The 23148-nt window shown below is 42.4% G+C and overlaps 1 protein-coding gene across 4 annotated transcripts in view; it reads left to right on the forward strand.

The window, feature by feature from the left end:
• The first annotated feature begins 272 nt into the window (after nucleotides 1–272).
• Nucleotides 273–23148, forward strand: part of LOC110504034 (Friend leukemia integration 1 transcription factor) — a 34665-nt gene continuing 11789 nt past the window's right edge. Inside the window, exons 1-6 of one of the 4 annotated variants that reach the window (XM_021582831.3) lie at nucleotides 273–526; nucleotides 3074–3162; nucleotides 11127–11338; nucleotides 11697–11854; nucleotides 12628–12831; nucleotides 19234–19302. In XM_021582831.3, the coding sequence (XP_021438506.1) occupies nucleotides 3118–3162; nucleotides 11127–11338; nucleotides 11697–11854; nucleotides 12628–12831; nucleotides 19234–19302 (688 nt within the window). In that variant the 5' untranslated portion in view covers nucleotides 273–526; nucleotides 3074–3117. Of the gene's footprint in view, nucleotides 527–3073; nucleotides 3163–7155; nucleotides 7363–11126; nucleotides 11339–11696; nucleotides 11855–12627; nucleotides 12832–19233; nucleotides 19303–23148 lie in introns of those variants that run through there. The other 3 variants (XM_021582832.3, XM_021582833.3, XM_021582834.3) reach the window with 3 other exon arrangements.

Raw genomic sequence — 23148 nt, forward strand, 5'->3', positions numbered from 1 at the left:
GATATTTCTTTTGATAAAGCATTTTGTTTAAGTTTTGTACAAAAGTTCACTCGATGTCCTGTTGTATTCATAACGTAAACATAGCCTACGTGGACAGGTGTGTAGAAATGCCTATTTATTTGTCCTAAAAACACTTGGTGGCCTTCAATATCCCCCGAAAGGGCGGCGGAAGGACATTCGGCCCTATTATTTTTCCAATTTAAAAGTACCTCTGACTATTTGCCTTTTTTATGGTGCTGTTTCTATTTCCTACACGATTTTCCTTATTTCATGGTTCATTTGACTTGCAACTCCGGCTCCCTCTCACACTAAACCCAAGGGGAGTTTTTTCACTCACTTCCCATTGGTTGCCGACTGGCGGCTCTCTCATCACAGTAACATTCCCATTCATACACCCCGCGCTCCATACACCTTCTCAAAATAACTTACTGTCATCCATGGTAACGACTTTGAATAGACGGGACAAATTATTTAAATTGGGGAATAATTAAACTGAAATAATAGACGACTGACAACATAACGACAGGTGAGTGAGGAAATTACATTTGTAAGATTGCGACCCGTAGGCTATTCTAACCAGCCACAAACCTCTGTGTATGCTGTGTGTTTGGTGACCATAAATCAATTCCACTGTTTTGTTACTAATTCTGGATTAATGTAGCCTGCCTTTTCATAAAACTATCTAATTTATCAAGATTCAATGCCAGTCTGGTTTCCATTTAGATTAAACAAATGTTTTGCAGGCTATCATCTGATAAAAAATTACATTTGGTTTATTTTTCGTTTACAAGTCATGTTTGTTTTCGAAATGTGTTTTAGTTTGTCCTAATATAACTTGCTTTCGTGGTTGCTTGATGAGTGAAAACTGTGGTTAGAAAGAAGTGCAAAGATTAGGGGAAATCAGTTCGTTCTCGTGTATGATGGATAACAGCAAGCTCTCGTACAAGGTAATATGCTTAAAATGTAACACTAGAGGTTTCCAGTCCACGGGCTGTCTCAGAGGAAAGTCACTGCAGTTATTCAACAGTCCTCCTGAGCCGCGAGTCGGCTAATTGGCTACATATGCGGAATTCTATGCTCTTTTACCATTTAGAAATTGGATGCATTTGGGAAACTTTATGAGGCGAGCCTAAAGTTTGCCTACAGGAGCTGAAAATACGAAACTTGTTGGTCCCCTACAATTATAAATCCTGCCACGATCATAAATAAGCCTCTTGGATAATGTATCAGTGGCCGGTGCTGAGGCAGATATTCAATAACCAAAACATTTCAGCCAAACGTGAAAGCATTCTATAAAATATGTGATTGTGGGCCTATAAAATATCTGATCAGACACTAGTCAGTCCGTGTGTTTTACATGTATTTATTTGTTTAGAGATTGCTATAACATGAAATCTGGATGTTTAGTGGTCCATTTGTTTTCATCGTATTTTGAACATGTGATTATTTTTAACATAATGCCGCTGTGGATTTGGGGGCCCTGCACAATGCATTTTAGGCCTATAGTGACAATTTATACTTTACCTTTCGGTATTCCCCGTTTTCACAATGACAGTGAATGTCTCCTGTCAGTGGATGTGAGTCGAAATTAATGAGTCTTTGGCCGCAATCTTTGCACTGACAATAAAAAGTTCGTTTTCATTATCCACTCGTTCTGGAGACCAGTGTTTGTCTCAGTGTAATTTGCTTGATGTTAGGAATGTTAAATGCTGCATGTGCCAGCCTTCTTGATAATTGCACACTGAGGGAACCGCTAAAGACACCGTCCTCGAGCTGCCCTTTCACCCTAGACTTTGTAAACTGCACTTATTAAAGCGAAAAGTGTTTCAATATGTGGTAAGCTTTAGGGAGAAACGTGATGGGGGTTGGGGTTGGGGCTCTGCTGCCCTGCTTTCTCCACATGAGTTGTCTATCGAGAAAGTTAAAGTCAGTCAACCATGGTAGTGGTTCTGGTTATCATGAACAGTGGTATCATGCATGATAATATGTGATTGGTTGTTAGATTATCATTGCGCCACCAAATATGTGACGAAGGAAACAACACGGCAAGGTAGGTCACATGTCTGAATGAATCAAGTCTGTGTCCAATAACTTACAGTGGGCCTACGAACCAAATCTGACCCTATTCCTTATTTCAGTGGAAGTGGTTGCACGGAATGGAACGCAATTCACAAAACCGCAAGGTGCTCGTGCGCGGTCCTGGGATCGCTCTCTAGCTGTGGTGGTTATTGATAATTGTTTCCATAATTTACCCTGATATCACAACAGCATGAACAATAGCAAAAGGCTTCCGAACGTAAAAAGGTTTTCAAATTGTTTATTTAATTGAAACCACAATATGTGGTCTGAGGCTTAGAGACTTGGCTAAAGTCTATATAAATAAAGAATTTTACTTGAGGGCGAATTGAAAAAATATCTAAATAAACTAATTTGATAACACCCAGAGTGCAGAAAACTGGACTGTTAGCCTGAAGGGAATATTTTCAAGAGATCACAGCCATTGAAAATGCACAAAAGTTTGCATATTTAATTTAACATTAAAAAAATGAACTAACAAAAGAGTCGAAGAAGTATGAGTTAATTGATGAATGATGCTTGAATGCTGGCTGTGTGGATGCTAGTCCATTATGAAGAGAGGTTGTTAATGGTCGATTGCATTACTGAACGAGTGGTCAGGAAAGTTTGTTATCCCAGTGTTACGTCAAGCCTACTGTAGCTCTTTTACCAATAGGAAGCGGAGTCATTCTTCCACCAATCAGACATAGCTATCATAGCTATTTAGACGTGACATATTGGCATGACATAACATGTATTATTCTCCACACTATAGGCCTTATTTGTCATTACACTGTTATTACATAATTAATTATTATCATATGCATTGAACCACAATTGATGATCAATATGCACATTATTATAAGTATTGTTATGCACAATATTAGCATATTATGAATATGTTTTATGAATCTATTTATTTGTGTTATAATTATTTTAATGCATTGTTATTTTATAACATATTTCACTCTTTCAGTTTTTCCCTATTTTTGTGTTAATATTCCTCTACTCTCCCCAGGGCCCGTTGAACACTGTTGAACACCTCTCGGCCCTCTCGGTTCTATGAACATGTTTCAGACCGTGCCTGACACTTCGTCTTATGTCAAGGTAAGACAACATCGTCTCTTCGAGCAGGTAATTTTGGTGGACGTTCTGGGTCGTCCCTAATTTTATATTCATGAGGATACTTTGCGAATAATTTGCATCTGGTTGTCATTTTTTAAATCTCTATCGGTATGCCTACCTTACGCATAATATGAGAGGTATATTGAATAGGTATCCTATCAATTAAATCTAGGCACAATTGCCTCTCTCTATTCCATTGTTGTTATCATGTTATAACCGTTCTGCAGAATAGTCCTGTATTCAAACATTGTATGGTAGTCTACTGTATAATGTGATTCTGTTAATCTATCTGGACATCAAGTTTGATTTAATATCTTTGCGGGACCGGTATAGCACATTATTATATTTGACATCATGCAGTTTTTGTTCTCTCTCCGCCACAATCTCAAAGAATGTAAACAAAGCAAATAGTGCTGGTTTTCAGGTTTAAAACTCTGTGCATTGAATCACATGGTACAGCGTGTAATTCTTGCAAGCGGACAATGTGTAGGCCTTGGGACGATTTGTTTGAAACGAAATATGCATTCCCATTGTTAATCTTAAATCCCACATTAAACTGCCCAATCCCGGACATGCCATAATCTGACTTTGGAAAACTATCAGGGTACGTGCAGACGTCATGTTTTATGGGAATGTGTTGTGTGAGTGTATATGCCTTGTCATTGTTCTGCCTGTTGAGTGCTCATCATAACACATAAACATTTCGCCAGGCTATTATGTGAGTCAGGCTGTTTTAAAATACTATTGGAAATGTGATGCCATATCTTTCATAGATCATTGGTTGAAGACCAATTGCCTATAGGCGGAGCATGTCTGCTTGTGAAAATGAACAATTGTGCTTAGTCAAGCCATTCATAATATCTTTATAATCAAAATATTCCAAGAGTGACTTGTTATGTTTTGGCGACTTATTTCCCTTTGCATATAAGGGCTCTTTTCATACAGTCATAACGTTTGTAGCGCTCTGCAGAAAGACTTAATTTTCACTGGCCACATTGCTTGAGTCCTCTGAACAATTCACGATTTGTTTTGGGAGACTTGAACAGCAAGGAATGTTTGAGGAGAAAATGTGTTTTGAAATTACCCTTTTTGCTCCCTAAATAAGACAAAGGGGCAATGACTGGGAAACCAATCCAAGAACCTGTGCGAAGTACTCTTTGGTTAACCACTGAATGCTTAAGATTCCTTAAGCAACCCACATTTCAGACAAAGTAGGTCAGGTCAATGAATATCGCATTGCCCTCGTTTTAATCGAAACGTTCATTTAATTATTTTGCATTTTCGTGCAAAATATTGGTTAGAATGTGAACCAGGCACGCCTCAAGGCAAATTTTAAATAAATATGCTGCTTCATTCAAGCGAATCCATGGTCTAGCATTTGTTTTGTTAGGTTAAGGCCAGGCGAGGCTCGAGCTCTCCAATAAAAATAAATCTCAAATGAATTATGGCCCCGAGCAAGGGACCAGACAGTTAGGTCTTGTATGCTGCAGTCTCTGCTTTTTGCCCTGAGTATTTTACTTGTTTTTCTTTTTGCCGAGAGAGGGAAGGGGCTTACCAGAACTCTGAAGTCTAATGAACAATCTTAAATGGCCGATCCATATCTATGGCTATGTAAGCCTAGTGGTTAAAATAATAGGCCAAAAAGGTTTGTCACATAAATTAATTTATAGAAGTGGAATTTTGTAGGCCTAACGTTTGTTTGGTCTTTTCTTAATTAATATTTGTTCACGAACAATATAAACAAAGGCCTTTCAGTATGCTAATAATCTTGACTAATAATTATGATGAATATCTATAATAATACCGGCATAATCATCGCCGTTATAATTTACTCTTAGATCATTTGATTACATTATGGAGATGTTTAGGCCTATATAGGCTATTCTTGCGCACTTGTAAGCAAGTGAAGTGGTGAAGTGCTGTAAATTCACGATGAGCAAAAGGGCAACTATTTAAAAACTGAAACTAGTAGTATCCACCCACTTCTTGTATTATCCAATGGAGGAGCTATGGCTTCCCACAGCTCGTGGTAAGAAATGTCTGGCTGTCAAGTTTCAGCGTCAAGCCAGATGTTATGTGGTTCGCTATATAAACCAACTTGCATCTGCTTATTGGCCTCCGAAAATGTTTGTTACCACAGTATTCATTATGGCCTTGGCGGAACCCGGGATAGCTTTTCTCTCTTTGCATAAACCTGCATGTTTCGTGCGTAATGGCGAGAGTAATTTGATTAGCGATAGCCTAGCTCTTACTTAGTCTTTAGTTTTTTTTAGTGATTTGCCTCGCTTACTGTGCCTCTATGACCAACTCAATCAATATTGGCAGGTGATTTCAGAGTTTGGTCACATTATTCCTCAAGTAACCCCAGGTGTCAACAAATCACACAAGATTGTGTTAGCGTTCTACGGGTTGTTAGGCATATTGGAAATAGACCTACTTATATGGCCCAGAAAATGACAGACATTCACTATTAGGCATACTAGTCAATAGGCTATTTAAAATAATAAACATCTATTATTTTCTAAAAGTTAAGCCATGCTATTGCCCTCTGCTATTGCAAACTGGATTAAAATGGATAGCATCTATAATGAATATTATACCATGACATCATTCGCCCTACTTTTATTTTGAACTAAAATTAACGAAATCCAATACAAAACCAAAACAGTGGAATGTTGAATTAGAAAAAGTTACGGCCACTAAATAGTTAAACAAGGTGTCTCCCTTAATTACACGAAGCTGAACTGGCCTCAGGCAGGAGAAGCCTTGACCCCAAGCAGGATCCAGATGTGGTGGTCTCGAGGGGGCCTCTCCCGCAACAGACCCCCAAGTCGAGAGCAGACAGACCGGCCCGTCTGTCAGTCGCAGCAGCGCAGGCTCGGTTTGGCCGCTCTGTGGCCTTGCCGCTCCCTCAGGCAGAGCCCTATTGGTCTGGTCACGTTCAGAGCTGGCTCCATGTCTAGCATCTGAGCTGAAATTGTGTCTGAATTGATGAGGGCAATTTCCAAAGGTAGAGGAAAAATGGTTGGGGGTGGGGACAGGAGATGTTTGTCCATGGCTCCAGGAACCTAAGGAAGAAATTAGTTCAACTATAGCCTAGACCTAATAATACAATAATAATAATAATAATAGAAGCCTATAATAATGTAATAACATGTAATAGCAATGTAATAACATATCATGGGAGTAGGTATACTTCATCATTACATTAATGAAAACCACACACATTTATTCATGAACTAAACTCCAAACATATTTAGAGAGGGGGTTCCCCTTTGCAATATTTGGAAATATAAGCCTACAATCCATCATAATTCCCTACTGTGTTGGATAGCAGACGCACACGTGTAGAGCGGACCTTGATCTGGGGCGCTGCGTGCTTGGATGTTATTAATGGTGTTTCAGGAAAACGTCACTGAGGCTTGGAAAGCTATAACAAAGAGCATCAACCCTTGCCACAGGTAGTTCAAGTTCTTGTTCCTCTTGGTTTGATTTACAGTCAATTTCATCAGCACTCTTGAGGAAAACATCTGTCTGCTTTGAAAGTGAAACTCTATTTTATATCTCCATCTCGCAGTGGAAACGCGAATATAAGATGTTAAAAGAGCAGGGGATGAATTAGGCTAAAGTAAAATCAAGGGGGGGAAATGGACGCATTGTATTAAAAGCAATGAGGAGATTATTCAACATTATGGAATCACATAACAGTCTATACCAGTTTAAATTGTTACTTTTTCATCGGCAAATGAATTTAACATAATACATGTATATTGATGGTATTGTTGAAACAAACTCATTCGCCAGTGTCTGTGACGTTTGTATAAAAAATGACACAAATGTAGCCTACAACAACATGTGCACAACGCTGGCAACCATTCTGTAAATATTTCAGAGTAAAAACATTAACAGCGGAGGAAACACGCAATTGTTTTCCCTGCTTATCTCTTTGGGACAAGTATCCTGCTTTTTGGAGCTGCAATGAAGGCAGGGCTTGCAGTGACACACATAGCTTCCTTCTCAAAGCGGTGACTTCACTTCCCAAATGTAGAGAAAAAAACCATCCGGTAACTGTCTCTTTCTCTCTGCGACATATCGGGGACTGGAATTAATTCAGGAGCGTGTCATGTTTGGAATATTGTTGGGGTTCGCTGAAAATTGCGCAAAATGGACGGAACTATTAAGGTAAGGGTGGAAGACTGGGTGTACGAATTTGTGAGAGCTTTGCTTTTCGGAGTTGCGCCTCCTTTTAGCATGAGTTGCTATGTCTGTGAGCAGTAGCCTACAATGTTGGGCAATGAACGTTTTGTTTTTGCTCCGAAAGCGGTAACCAGATGTCCTTCTTTTTTTACTATTTATCCCGAAGTTTCCTTTTCCGTTAGGAAACGTTGAAAGGGAAAATAAGCTTTGGTTGGATAAGAAACGTTTAAGACTCGATATATGCGTTCAATGTTGGAACGAGCGCGTAGATGCACATCTGCAACTAAACAAAGTGCTAATTTTATTCAGTGGAAAGTATGTATTATATATCAAAATGGAGAACAATTATTTGTCTCCAGTTGAAATAGTGTTGGCTAGGGATTACGCAATATGTAGGCGATATATTGCTGTGCGGTTAGATGAACGTGCGTTTCTTTGTAAGGTATGGTGTGTCAAAGATGTGGCTGCGCAATTGTGGTGGCACGGTGCCCGGGAATCCTCTCACAGTTCGTGGTTCAAAACGTTACTGATGGTGTACAAGGAAGTAGAATCCATGCGTAAAACCATAGCTTTTTAACGCATATTTTCGGTTGTAAAACGAGTGTTGAACACTTGCCATTTTTAATAGCCATATCAATAGCCAGAATGTCATTTGGAAATATCACGGAGTGATTTAGAAGCGAAAACTGCACATCTCCTTCTTGTAATTCATGAATAACAAAAGGCTCATAGTCTTACCTGGGTAGTTATACTTAAATTGAACACAGAAGGTCATTCATAATAGGGAGCGCTCATATTTTAGTCTTGAGGGACGGGTATTCAAGCACGGTCCTCCATGTATTGAAATTCCAGATGCATGGCTATGCAGATGTTTGTTGGTTAGGTCACTGCATTTCGCACCACGGTATTGTGTCTTGACTTTGAGTAGACATAGCCGATTGTCAAATATAGTTATTCTGCTCTTATTTCTAACTAACTGGGCTATTATAATACCCATGGAAACGTATTGTTTTGCCAATGTGTTTTCTTTGGATGTTGAAAGAAGCGGGGTTGTGTGGTTGAAGTAGCGGCTGGGTGTGGTGTAAATTTTGGAACGGTATAAGCTTTGACTGCACAGAAAAATTGAATTAATATTAAATCATTTTCACCCGAATGGTTTGTGATTGTTTAATACACAAACATGCACAAATAGAAACATTTAGGCCTTGTGAAATGATTGTTAATATTCTGATAAATTGTGATGATGTATAACAATGATGACTATATAACAATAATATAACAGCAATAATTAATATATTATTATGAATGTATCAGGACTGTGCATGCACTGTGTGTGTATTTGATTGGCTACAAACTGTATTCAGACTTTACTCATCAAAAGGGGGGGGGGGGGGTATCGAGCCATGAGAGCTTCCTGTTCTCCACAATCTGGTTTCCTGACAGGTTTCCCTTTCCTCCTCAAACAAAGGGCAGGAATGCCTCCTGAATCGCATGCTGATGGGTGTGTGTGGAGGACACAATAGACGTGTGCAGTCTGGATGGAAGTGGTGTACTGGGTACTGGCACTTGGTACTGGCACGCATCGTGAGGCATTTGTGATCCAGGCCGTTTGGCTGTAAGGCATCTGTGGTGGCCCAGGCACGTGGCAACTTCCACTGTCACAGTTTCCCAAGAAGAGTTTAGGAAGACCTGTTAGTTTATAAATGAGGGTTGTGAGCAACATGAACCTATGTTGAGTTCATAATGGCATCATATGGTACCACATAATCATTGAAAAGTACTGTAAATCATTTAGAGAATGCAAGGCTTGGAGTGCCTTTCTGTTTGTTCCCAGTGAATATTATGTTGTAGGCTACTTGAATAGTCTACATGGGAAGGGATGTTAGCACAAGATGTTCAGGAGAGAAGAGTGTAGATCAATGAGTGTAGATAAATGAACTTTATCTCTGTCGCACCCTTACCATTGGCAGTGTGTGTGTTCCACATTGATAAAGAACACACATTTCAAATAGACTCAGACTGGTGTTTTAGATTGTCTGTTTGGAAGTGCATACACTCACATTATTTAAAAAAAACCTGTCATCTTGATAGGCACATGCTGATATGTCAGTGTAAATGTAACGTGCAACAGCCATAACAGCAGAGCTGCCCTTATCAGGAGACATTGAGACATTCCCTCACTGCTCTCAACATATCATCCACAGACCAGGCTAGCTTCTGTATAGACTTCTCTGATAGGGCATATGGCTACCAGACTGCTAGTGTGCAGCTATGATGGTTTGACTGATGAAATCACTGGCATGTCTGTCCAACTCTGAGGGCATTATCAGATGCTGTCACAAAGTATCATCCATCCAGCCCTCCCAATGAATGGCCTTAAAAGCTGTCGCCTTGGTCAGTTTAGAACCGGTGGCACATTACAGGCACATACAGTCAGTGTTAGTGAATGTACATTGAAGCATTAGTTTGCTGGAAAGTACTGTACTGTATGTGAATATGCCGTATTATTCTGATTAGCGGTGTAGATAGAAATCCCCATCCCAAGATTAGACTTCTCAGGAGATGAGTACACAGGCTGTAAACAGCAGACTGGCCACTGTATGTATCACTGCAACTCCAGTCCACAGGGAAAACTCTGCTTAACTTTTTCACTTGTTAGGACTCATTGGCTCCGGTTAAGGGCTTGTAGTAAGCATTTCACCTGTTGTATTCGGCGCATATAACAAATACAATTTGATTAGATTTTTGAAATCTAGCCCTTGTAGCCTTTTTGATCCATGTTTGCTATTTCGTGAACAGTCAGACGTGTTTTGTTGCATACATACAGTACTTTGTTCTTCGACGGGGTAAGAACTGTGCTAATGGCACATATTTGTCTTGATCTAGGATGTTATCTTTTAAAATATCTATAATCCCTCAAGATTACAGACATCTGTGTAATCTGTGACATCAGAGGCTACCAGATCAGATGTGTGTCAGACATGAGCCTAATCCTTGAAACAGCTTAATTGTAATGACTCTAGATCAGTTTGTCTCTGTTGCTGCTGCTTTGTTTCACTAAAATGTGTCATTGACAGAGCTGAGGCAAGGCAGAACTCACCAGCTCCTTCATTCATAGTAAACAGAGGTTTTAAAATGGATTTAGCTAAAAGGCTGCCACAGTCTATACAGGCATAGCCGTTTACCTGCATGTCTCATAAATACTGTACATCTCTTTGGCTCTGTGTATAGGTTGTTGCATGTCAGATCATTGGAATAGCAAGTATTGTATTCCCATTAGCCCATATACATCTCTGGCAATGATAGATCTGATATGTATTCCATGTATCAGTTACCAGACATGAGACAGAACACGTGGACACAGACAGAGGAGAGTTCCAGTGGAGCCACTGCACTGGGGTCAATGTAGAACTTACCCCCCTGCTGTTCCTGTTGATTCTTCATCTGCTGTTCCTTCTCTGTGGAAGGAAAACGCAGACTAGATCTTGCTGTGCATAGTAGTCATCAGGATTTTAGTCATGTTTGAAGTCATGGTAACATCAACAGGAAGCTGTAGTTGCTACATAGGCCCAATCACTGTATACACAAACCCCTTTGGATGCCAGATTGCGATATGACACATAACTGCACATAATTACTGTAAACAAAATGGATCTACAACAAGTGAGAGATTGAAGTTGTGAGATCACAGGTTCTCTCTGTTGTTCTAGAGGTGCCCCGCTATAACCTGTTCCTCCTCTGGCCTGCAGGAGGCACTGTCAGTGGTGAGTGAAGACCAGTCCTTGTTTGAGCCTCCTTACGCTGCTGCTGCCCCTCTACCCAAGACAGACATGACTGCATCTGGTACACAGGACTACGTCCAGCCCCACAAAATCAACCCATTACCCCCTCAGCAAGAGTGGATTAACCAGCCAGTCCGAGTGAACGTCAAGAGAGAGTATGACCACATCAATGGATCCAGGTATGTTCAGCAGTATGCACAGTCCATCTCACTAGACTCCAGCTCTTATGTCTTGTCGTAGTATGTCTTCGACTCTGCTGATTTGAGTTGATGTTCCCTAGATTAGTCTAGATTCAAAAGGATAGTTGATCATAACAATTGCTTGTGCTCAGTGAAATATAATTTTTGTCCACCTTCTGCAGAAAGTGAGCTGTTCATCTACCACTAACTCACCTGACACTTACATTTCATTGGGCTAGCTCAAGTTCTGCTCCATTGGCCCTGTGGTTGGTCTATATTGCAAACCATTTTCATCTGCTTAGAGCCAATATAAGGATCTCTTGTCTCTCTCTGACACTGACACTGTGTGTCTGTGCAGCAGGGAGTCCCCAGTGGACTGCAGTGTGGGGGGTAAATGCAACAAGCTGGTGGGGGGCAATGACACATCTCAGATGAGTTACGGAAGCTACATGGACGAGAAGAACGCTCCGCCCCCCAACATGACCACCAATGAGAGGAGAGTCATCGTCCCCGCAGGTAACAATGACTTCTATAATATAAACCGCATGGTATTTCTTTATAATGAATGAAAATAACATGTTGTTTTTTCTTTATTTCCGATGTTATTAATTGCTCAATAACTAGACCTATAAGTACTATGACTACATTCCAGGCTGCGAGAAAGGTTTATTTCTTAGTAATTTTTCTTCCTAGTCAAATGGAGGGCCTATAAACATGCTCTTAATTGGCATACATTTTCTGATGTTGTAGAAATGTTTTTATTAGCCCCGGATGTATTTAGCTATGTCACGGGTGAAGGCTCTTTCATGCTTTTGTTAGTCATGTTTTAGTTTACTCATGGGAGTACGACTAAACAAGTACAGGCAACAGAGGTCTGTTCAGTCAAAGAGCTCTTTACATTGGCAAATTGATCCACATATTACAGAGTATTATTTATGAGGGATAAATGCTTTGGGAAACGAAAGCGATTGATGGAAGCGATTGATGGTCTTGGAAGCGATTGATGGTACATCAGATATACTGTAGAATAGATGCAGGTGTATGATTTCACTCCATCAAAGTATTACATAGGCTACACAATCTGGGAAAGGATGGGTCGGATACATTCACTGAAAGATGGATGAATGAATAGCTAGTTAAATAAACAAGTGAAAATAACGAATGGATACATTAGCCATAATTTGGAAATAATTATGAGACCAAAACTTGAAATGCATTCTCAATCACTGTGAAAAGACTAGATTGTCCCGTGCTGTATACACTACCTCTGTCTTCTTGTATTTCTCCAGATCCGTCGCTGTGGTCTCAGGATCATGTCCGCCAGTGGCTAGAGTGGGCCATCAAGGAGTACGGCCTGCTGGAGATGGACACGGCCATGTTCCAGAACACAGACGGCAAGGAACTGTGTAAGATGAGCAAGGACGACTTCCTCCGACTGACCACCATGTACAACGCTGAAGTCCTACTCTCTCATCTCAATTACCTCAGGGAAAGTAAGTTCTGGCAGCCATTTGAATTGATCTATACTGAACAAAAATATAAACACATCATGTGAAGTGTTGGTCCCATGTTTCAGGAGCTGAAATAAAAGATCAGAGAAATGTTCCATAAGCACAAAAAACTTATTTCTCTCAAATTTTGTGCACAAATTTGCTAACATCCCTGTTAGCGAGCATTTTTCCTTTTCCAAGATAATCCATCCACTTGACAGGTGTGGCATATCAATAAATTGATTAAACAGCATGGTCATCACACAGGTGCACCTCTTGCTGGGGACAACAGGTTACTCTAAAATGTGCACTATTGTCACACAACACGATGCTAGAGATGTCGCAAGTTTTGAGGGAACGTGCAATTGGCATGCTTTTTGCAAAAATGTCCACCAGAGCTGTTGCCAGATAATTTAATGTTAATTTCTCTACCATAAGCTGTCTTGTTTTAGAGAATTTGGCAGTATGTCCAATCGGCCTCACATTCGCAGACGTCGTGTGGGCGAGTGTTTTCCTGATGTCGTTATGAACAACGTCTTCTCCTGAGTGGCTCAGCGGTCTAAGGCACTGCATCTCAGTTCTAGAGGCATCACTACAGACCTGGTTCAATCCCGGGCTGTTTCACAACCGGCCGTGATCGGGCGGGTTTGGCCGGGGTAGGCCGTCATTGTAAATAAGAATTTGTTCTTAACTGACTTGCCTAGTTAAATAAAGGTTATGTATATATATATATATATATATATATATGAACAGAGTGCCCCATGGTTGCGGTGGGGGTATGGGTAGGCATAAGCTACGGACAATGAACACAATTGTTTTGTATTGATGGCAATTTGAACGCACAGAGATATCGTGACGAGATCCTGACGAGGCCCATTGTCATGCCATTCATCTGCTGCCATCCCCTCGTTTTACCATGATAATGCACGGCCTCCTGTATATAATTCCTGAAAGCTTAAAATGTCCCAGTTCTTCCATGGCCTGCATACACACCAGACACGTGTACGACAGCATGTTCCATTTCCCACCAATATCCAGCAACTTCGCACAGCCATTGAAGTGGAGTGGGACAACATTCCACAGGCCACAACAACCTGATCAAATCTATGCAATGTGTCGCACTGCACGTGATACTGACTGGTTTTCTGATCCACGCCCCTTATTTTTTTTAAGGTATTTACAGTATTTACAGATGCATATCTGTATTCCCATTCATGTGAAATCCATAGGTTACATTGACTGATTTCCTTATATGAACTGTAACTTCGTAAAATCTTTGAAATGGTTGCATGTTGCGTTCATGTATTTTTTCAGTATATGTCAGTGATGGATAGTAAGACGCTAGTTTCTCAATCATCTTTATTCTCAGTGTGGTAACAAACAATAACAGAACAGAAGTTCTCTGTCTCTTCCATTAGCCAGTTTGTACTGCATTCTGACATTGACATACGTCCAATCTCGTTCACCCGGCCATGTGAGAATGCCAGAAAACGTGGTTTACCCACTTTGAATGTTTTACATTGGTCTTTTGCCTGGATTGGTTTTTCATATAGTGTAGAGGAGGCTTAAATAGCACAGACATTTCAGTCTCTGTTTCTCAGGGCATCGCCCGTGCTTTTGGATGTGAACAGAGTATGCCGAACCAAGGGAAATTAAATGACTCACTGTGTTTTGTCACCATAGTCATCATGTTACAGTCGCCAGACAATGATACAGCCTTACTGGAAAACTGGACCCCATTTCTCCAAAATGGCCGCCCTGCGGGCCTTGGCACATACAGCTATTCCAGCCATGAGGACTTAAGAGTTTTTTCCCTGTAGATAACCATCATCTCTGGACTGTAACCCGCTCTCCCTCCACTCAGGATTGCCTTATTCCACATAGGCCACAGTAAGATGAAGCCCAGGTGCATTGCCTCAGGAATCACGCGAGTGAGTGAGGTCTGTGTGTTCAGCAGAGCACAGGAAGTGTATCTGTAATATACAATGGAGGCAGCTTTACTGATTAATTGGAAGGCCTTTTGTACATTACGACCTCACACGTTTTGGCAGCGAGACACGGCTATAAAGAAACAAGGTTTTGCTGCACCAATATGCAAATGCAATCTATAAGCAAGATACCAGGAGGACAGGCAGCATCTGGCATCTCGTGGAGATTATCTGGAACTGTGTACCATTCTGTGCTATAGAGTTCAGGTTTTATAGACATCCACTGCACTTAATGGAGTTGGTGGATGGCCATCACAAAACATACTAAGCCATAATGTTGGAGGCCATCCATAACATCAGTTATTTCAGTAAACCAGTTAATATTTCCATGGATGTCCCACCCTCTATGTATGACAGTTATCCTCTGCTGTTTGCACTGTACTGTATAGAAAGAATAGCAGCTGCAAAGCGTCATGACATGGAGCAGGGTGGAGCCCTAATGGCTGACTCATTTGAAAGTTTCTCCTAAAAATTGTGATGGGTCTTGCTGTGATGTAATGGGAACATTATTCTGTGGGTGTCAACAGTTTTCTCTGTGCTGTGCGTGGCATCTGGGCCCAGGGAATAGGGATGGCTGCTGTGAGTATAACAGCCCCATTGTGTTACAATGCAGCATGGACTGGAGGCTCTATGTGTTTGAATGACCGCCGCTGGGCCCTCTTACTCTCAGCAGAGCAGTTTTCATTAGGAATGGTTGCCGCGGGACTTAGCCTGGCTTAGGCGTCCTGCACTGCGGCTCTACCCCCGCCACCATTCTTTTGATTTAGTTGTTGTGTGTTTTGGAAACAGAAGAGATGCTTCGGAATCCTCGGCTCGGGTATTGAAATTGCTTTGGACTCCTTCCCAAGCCAGGAGACAAATGCTCTCTCTTCGTCCCGTGCCAGGCTGACCAGTGGCAGGCCTTTTGAGAAATGAGCAGCATTAGGGCGTATATTGACGCGGGGCGGTGAGCTCGCGTTGAGGTGGGAGGAACTGTGTTAGTTAAGGCACGACGTTGTAAGAGTGTGGGGACTTTCCAGGGTTTACCCTGACCTCAGGGCCGCAGATATGAAACTGAAGCCGATCTCTTCCCCCTGCAGCACAAACAAACACAATCACAGACACGGAGCTAGCCCATCCAGAACGCAGACCTCTGGCTTCACTCACGAGGAGAGGTGGAGCGGGGCTAAGCTCTCGGTTCCGACTCAGACACACAGGAGAGGGAGAAGCAGGCCCTGGAAGTTTTTAGTGATTACAGGCCGTCTGATGCCTCACCCTCTCCTGTCCTCCGCCTCTCCACTCTCCTCCCAACCTGACGACAGCCTGTCCTCGACGAGCTGGAATAATTTCATACACATCTGTGTACATTATGTGTGTTACTTTGGGGTCTGTTTATTGAAACTCTGATTAACATTCTTCAGTGTCATTAAGCTTATTCACAGTAGGCCCGAGCAGGGCAGGGACATTTCCCCTCCCTGCGGCTATACGCTAAAAGTAAAAACACACGCCTGTCTCTTTTGTCTTAGTCATACACATATAAAAGTTTATGCCAGCAAGGCATTCTGCACATATCTGAATCTCTGTCTCCAGCTGCGAACAGTAATAAGGGTGGTTGCCTGTGCATTATTTTGGCCCCATTGTTGGTCACTTATCCAGATTTTCTACGCGATGGCCTCCCATTCTCCAATGTGCTTTCAATTTGGGGCGCAATTTGAGAATTTGTTCAAATTAGTCTGTCAGGGAGGGACTGCGGACTGTTTGCTTTATTGCACCCATGTAGGTCGGTTTGATACCACATGTGCTGGAACGAACCAAGCACAGCACAGTGAAACCTCCAACAAGGAGAGACTGTATCCTCAGACACAGAGACAGGAGAAAGGGGGGAGAGAGAGAAAAAGAGAGAATGAAAGAGTGGGAGTTTTTATTGAAGTGCATGGAAATAGCCTGAAGTGGCTCTGATTGAGTGCCATAGGAGAATAGCTGCATTGCTTTCTTTCCCAGGTGTCCCTGCTATGGTCTGGTCTGCTCTGTGTGGCTGACTGTGGCTGGAAGGATTTACAGAGTGATAAGTCTGGGCTCCCAGCCTCCCGGGCTGCCTCTGCTCCTGATCCTACTGCTGCTGCTGGTGCAGCCCACTCGAGTGTGGGACATTCTCAAGACCTCAATAGTTTATGCAGACCATAAACATCTGGGCTGAAGGCTGCAGAGGAAAAGGAGATCTGGAGTTCTCTCCTTCGCAGCAAGTTACTCCCAATCTCTCTCTCTCTCTCTCTCTCTCTCTCTCTCTTTTTTTAAGTTTTTATGGAGCTCCTCCTGCATTAGTTATTTCTATTGGCAGATTAGCACTGCAGTGGAGGGGCTCAGAGGCCTGGCTGCCTCTTGTTAGCTGTTAGGTACCATTACACAGCACCTCTGGTTGGTTTGGCGTTGGTCAGGGAACCGGGCTAATGTAGTCTAATTACTGGGGTCTCCTAGGCCTCCTTTAAGGGGCATTGGCTTCATCGCCCAGGTGGGTGCCCTTCAGATTGTTGATGGAGAGAAGGGTATGTACATGTTTGAGGGGGTGTGGGACTTGAGAGGGGTTTGTTGATAGAGAAAAGGGTATACATGTGTGAGGGGATAGTATAGATTTTAGCTTGGTAGGATCAACATCAGGCCAGGGCTTAGCAAAGGTCAATGACGTCTAACCATCTCAGAAGGATGTCTGTCAATATTATGGTGTGTCAAGATGGAGGATGAAGGGGCAGGAAGCGTTTTAGACTCATCATTTAGAGAAAAGAAAGAAAACAAAACACTGCTATTGGAGGTATTATGTAATAGAAGTACAGACTTTTGGCAGATGTGGCTCGGTTGGAGGAGGCTGAACATCAGCCAGTCATTCCACTGCACAGTCAGATTACTGGGATGTGTTTTCGAGGGGGAAGAGCACGTCCAAATAAATAGGCGGTTTAGCCAAGCCTCCCTTGCCCAAAGTGTCAGTGTTGGCGCTCCCCATTTTCTCTTTCTCCCTCTTTCCCTTGCTCCCTCTCTCTCTCCCGTCCTTTTAATAGCGGTCCCAGTGTTCTCTTTTGAATCTGTTTTCTCAGCAGCTCTGCCTGTCTGGGGCGGCCCCCATGTGGAACCCAGTAGGGCAGTAGTTAACCCTAACCCCGTCTCTCTCTCTCTCTACTACTTTTTACTATTCTCTCTCTCACCCTGGAGATGGGTTGGTGCCGTGCCTGCCCCGTGCGCTTACACTGAGAGTGTGGAATAATTTTTGTATGGGGAGCTGCGTTTGATTGCTGTGCAGGGATCCTGCCTCACACAATGCTGCCCCTGTTCACCAGCCCCAGGTCCAAACCAGGGCCAGAGCCTTGGGGGTGGTGTGGGCTGTGGTGTTGCGGGATAGGGTGGGGGTTAGAATATGTGTGTAGAGCCCCCGCCTCCCGCCTCCCTCCGCCAACCCGCCAAGAAACAGACCCCAGATCTGCATTGCTGTGGGCCCCCCCACTCCCCCCCACTCCCCCCCCCCCCTCCAAAATGAGCAAAGGCATCCTGCATTCCCAAGCTGTAGCCTATACTGTTATTCATCTCTCCGTCTCCTGCCCATTCAGAAAAACTCATAGAGTTCCTTCCTAACCAGCAACTCCCAATAGTAGTAGTCTTTGTCTTAAATTTTACACTCCCCATAGTAGTACTAGTACTGGTATTTTCCCAGTGCATTTTTGTTCTGTTTTTCCACTCTGATTTATGCGTCGGGGCAGCTAAAGTTAAGAGAGCATTTTGGTGCCGCCCAGGGTGCCTGTGTAAGTAGAGGAATGCAGAGCACAGTTCTGCTCCATAAGGTAAAATGAAAAGCTAGCCATTATGCTATTATAAATAGTCTTGGTTTCTGGACTTTAATAGTCAGGAGGTTTGTGGTGGAATTGTTGACTCAGCACAGCATTCTGAGTTTAAAGGATTACATATAAAAAATATTGCTGGGTCGATTCTTTATTGGATAGAATGGATTGATTGTTTACAATGTACCATGGGCAGTTTTTAAGTATACTTTTCAGAGGCATCTCAAATTAAAGGCAATTGAGATCTACTTACACTAATCAAGGATCTTCTTACTGCCACCTACTGGGTATTGGCCAGTGTTTCTACTCACAGCTAATAGCATTGTACACTGCATACCAAACATTAGAAACACCTTCCTAATATTGAGTTGACTCCAATGCTTCCCCTAGTTGTGTAAAGTTGTCTGGATATCTTTTGCGTGGTGGACCATTCTTGATATACCTTTATTGGAAATTATTGAGCGTGAAAAAACCTGCAGTGTTGCAGTTCTTGATGCATTTCTATACTATATAACCTATTAGCCAGTATATTTTAGGAATCTTGCCCTATGCACAGATAACTGTAAACATTTTTTGATCATACAGCTCTGACGTTGTGCCCATCTGGCGTGTTGCAGGTAGCTCATCATTATCCTACAACACTCCATCTCACACGGACCAGTCTCCACGCCTGGCTGCCAAAGAAGGTAGGACAGCATTATTTTCTAAAACCTTACTGCTAATGTTAAATATGGGCAACAGTTTTCTATTTCAGAGGTGTTTTTATAGGGGTCTATGCTTCCTTTTTTGAAGAGAGCCAGGTATATGCTGAAAGAGTGAGAGAGTGAGAGAGAGAGAGAGCGAGAGCGAAAGAGAGAATGTGAGAGAGGACAAGAAAGAGTGTTCTCATTTAGCACGATCATTTAGCCAGCATCATTTAGCCAGCACGCTCCGCTCTGTCTGCCAGCCCCTCAGCGCACGGTGGTCTCAGTGTGAGTGCCAGCTCCCTCTCTGCTGCCACAGAGGAGAACAGGCCCAGGTCCTGGCAGCACCAAGCAGAGACACAGCTATTGACAGGTGTATCTTTTGTACAGGGGAATAATATCAGGCAGCGCTACCCCAGTCTGTGCTATTCATGGCCTACCTGCACATGGAGGAAAGCGAGGGCCACCTTACAATGGAAGGGAATTAGCAAAACAAAAGGCATGCCGTGGCTAACCTCCCCATCCACAGGGGGAGATATAGGAGGATAGGGTGGGGGGGCTCAGTGAGATAGCACGTCTAAATAAGGTCATTTTTGTGGAGCGGTGTACTTAAAGGACAGGTGGGTCAGCCACAATGTAAACAGAGACAGAAAGGAGACAGAAAGGGAGATGAGTTGTTTTTGTTGTCACAACTTTGACTCAATCTAAGAGGGAACATGTGGTGGTAGGGAGGAAAGGTTTTTTGGCGGTTGATGTGTGTATTTGTGGAGGTTTTGGAGGGCAACTGTTACACTGAGCATTGTAGGGCACTGTTCATTGTTTTAACATGTAGATTTGTGTTCTGTGTTGTTTGGTGTTGATGAGACATGTTCATTCTCTCCGATCAGATACACTGATCAGTCTGGAAGACAGGGTTTTTTGCAGACAGCTAAAATGTGACTTTATGATCCATAAATAACTCTGAATGTTTTTTATTTAACTAGGCAAGTCAGTTAAGATCAAATTCTTATTTACAATGACGACCTACCCCAGCCAAATCCTAACCCAGACGACGCTGGGCCAATTGTGCACCGCCCTATGCGACTCCCAATCACGGCCGGTTGTGATACAGTTTGGAATCGAACCAGGGTCTGTAGTGACGCCTCTAGCACTGAGATGCAGTGCCTTAGACCGCTGTGCCACTCTGAGGAGACACTTTGTCAAATGCGCATTTGCAGTGACATTTATCAAATCACATTTTATTTGTCACATGCTTCGTAAATGACAGGTTTACCAATGCATTCCCAACAATGCAGAGGGAAAGGAAATGGAGAAATAATAGAAAAGTAAAACGCAGAATAATAATAAAATTAATAATAGACACACAATGAGTAATCATAACTTGGCTATATACAAGGGGTACCATTACCGAGTCAATGTGCAGGGTTATGACGTAAGTGAAGTAGATATGTACATGTACAGTGCATTTGGAAAGTATTCAGACCCCTTGACTTTTTCAACATTTTATTACATTACAGCCTTATTATAAAATGGATTAAATAAAAACATGTCCTAATCAATCTACGCCCATAATGACAAAGCAAAAACAGGTTTTTAGAAACTTTTGCAAATTTATTGCAAATTAAAAACAGAAATACCTTATTTACACAAGTTTTCAGCCCCTTTGCTATGAGACTTGAAATTGAGCTCAGGTGAATCCTTTTTCAATTGATCATCCTTGAGATGTTTCTACAACTTAAAGTCCACCTGTGGTAAATTGATTGGGCATGATTTGGAAAGGCACACACCTGTCTATATAAGATCCCACAGTTGACCGTGCATGTCAGAGCAAAAACCAAGCTGTGAGGTCTTAAATGAAAGAAGTTTGGAACCACCAATACTCTTCCTAGAGCTGTCCGTCTGGCCAAACTAAGCAATCAGGTGAGAAGGGGAGGTGACCAAGAACTCTATGGTCCCTATGTCAGAGCTCCAGAGTTCCTCTGTGGAGATGGGAGAACCTTCCAGAAGGACAACCATCTCTGCAGCTCTACACCAATCAGGCCTTTATGGTAGAGTTGCCAGATGGAAGCCACTCCTCAGTAAAAGGCACATGACAGCTTGGAGTTTGCCAAAAGGCACCTAAAGAACTCTCAGACCTTGAGAATCAAGATGCTCTGGTCTGCTGAAACCAAGATTGAACCCTTTGTGGTGGTGGCAGCATCATGCTGTGGGGATGTTTTTCAGCGGCAGGGACTGGGAGAATAGTCAGGATCAAGGGAAAGATGAAAGGAGCAAAGTACAGAGAGATCCTTGATGAAAACCTACTCCAGAGTGCTCAGGCCCTCAGACTGGGGCAAAGGTTCACCTTTCAACAGGACAACGGCCCTAAGCACACAGCCAAGACAGCCAAGACAACTTGGTGGCTTCTGGAAAAGTCTCAGAATGTTCTTGAGTGGCCAAGCCAGAGCCCAGACTTGAGCCTGATCAAACATCTCTGGAGAGGCCCGAAAATAGCTGTGCAGCAACGCTCCCCATCCAACCTGACAGAGCTTGAGAGGATCTGCATTGAAGAATGGGAGAAACTCCCCAAATACAGTTGTGCCAAGCTTGTAGCATCATACCCAAAAAGACTTGAAGCTGTAATTGCTGCCAACGGTGCTTCAACAAAGTACTGAGTAAAAGGTTGAATACTTATGTAAATGTTATATTTCAGTTTTTTAATTTGAATACATTTGCAAAAATATCTAAAAACCTGTTTTTGCTTTGTCATTTTGGGGGTAGATTGATGAAGAGAAAAAAAACGATTGAATCAGTTTTAGAATAAGGCTGTAACATAACAAAATGTGGAAGAAGTCAAGGGGTCTGAATAGTTTCCTAATGCACTGCAACAAGGAATAAAGTGACAGATAGTGAACAGTAGCAGCAGCGTTTGTTATGAGTCAAAAAAGTAATTGCAAAAAGGACCACTGCAGAGGTTGCTATTTGGTTAACTATTTAACTACATTTTTTGCAGTCTTATGGCTTGGGGTAGAAGCTGTTCAGGATCCTATTGGTTCCAGACTTGGTGTGTCAGACCCGCCTAAGCCTGTGTTAGTGTCTGTGAGATGAAGTACATATCCTTTACATGTGGACTGTGAAGTCACCACCATATACAGTACATGAGAACAGGTTGCAATAACACTGATAGCCTGGCTCACAGGAAAAGGGCATATCTAGCTGGGAAGAGAGGAAGAGACTAGGCTGAGTTACACTGTTCTCACCCTGGTTCATATCATCATGGGCGTGCTCGATGAGATACTTTATGTTTCTGAATGATTTTATTCAGGGTTTTTTTAGACAATAGACATAGACAAAATACATGGGCGCTAAGATTCTGCAGTGTCACCTCTGACCCCGTCTTCCTGGTTCTCAGTGGCAGGTATTTGGACTGGCAGATCCAGCAGGTCAACTCCCCTCAACACCATTTCCCCAACACAGAGAAGTGGCTACCATAATAGTGCTCCTTCTTCTCCTAATCCAAACTCAGTCACAACCAAAATTCCATAAAAGCCTTTTTCTTCAAGAAATGCCAGTATTGAGACTTTTATCAACTTTCTATCGCCAGATGTTCACAGTCATATTGCCTGTAGAAAAGGGTCACATACCATCTCAGCTCTGTCAGGGTATAGTAAGCACCGTTATTCAGCAGGAGACCTCCAAATCTTTTCCAGACTGTCTGATGTAAAAACCAATGTTATGAATAAAAGTGAGCATATAAAACATGGAATGCAGCAGCCATGAAAAGTGTGTGTGCGTGTGTTCATGTGCTTGCTTGCCTGTGTGTTGAGCTAAAGGGTACAGGGAGATAGTTTGGAGATTCAGTGATTTACC

Source organism: Oncorhynchus mykiss, chromosome 24 (genome assembly GCF_057628025.1).
Source record: "Oncorhynchus mykiss isolate SJ-2025 chromosome 24, ASM5762802v1, whole genome shotgun sequence".
Taxonomy (NCBI): domain Eukaryota; kingdom Metazoa; phylum Chordata; class Actinopteri; order Salmoniformes; family Salmonidae; genus Oncorhynchus; species Oncorhynchus mykiss.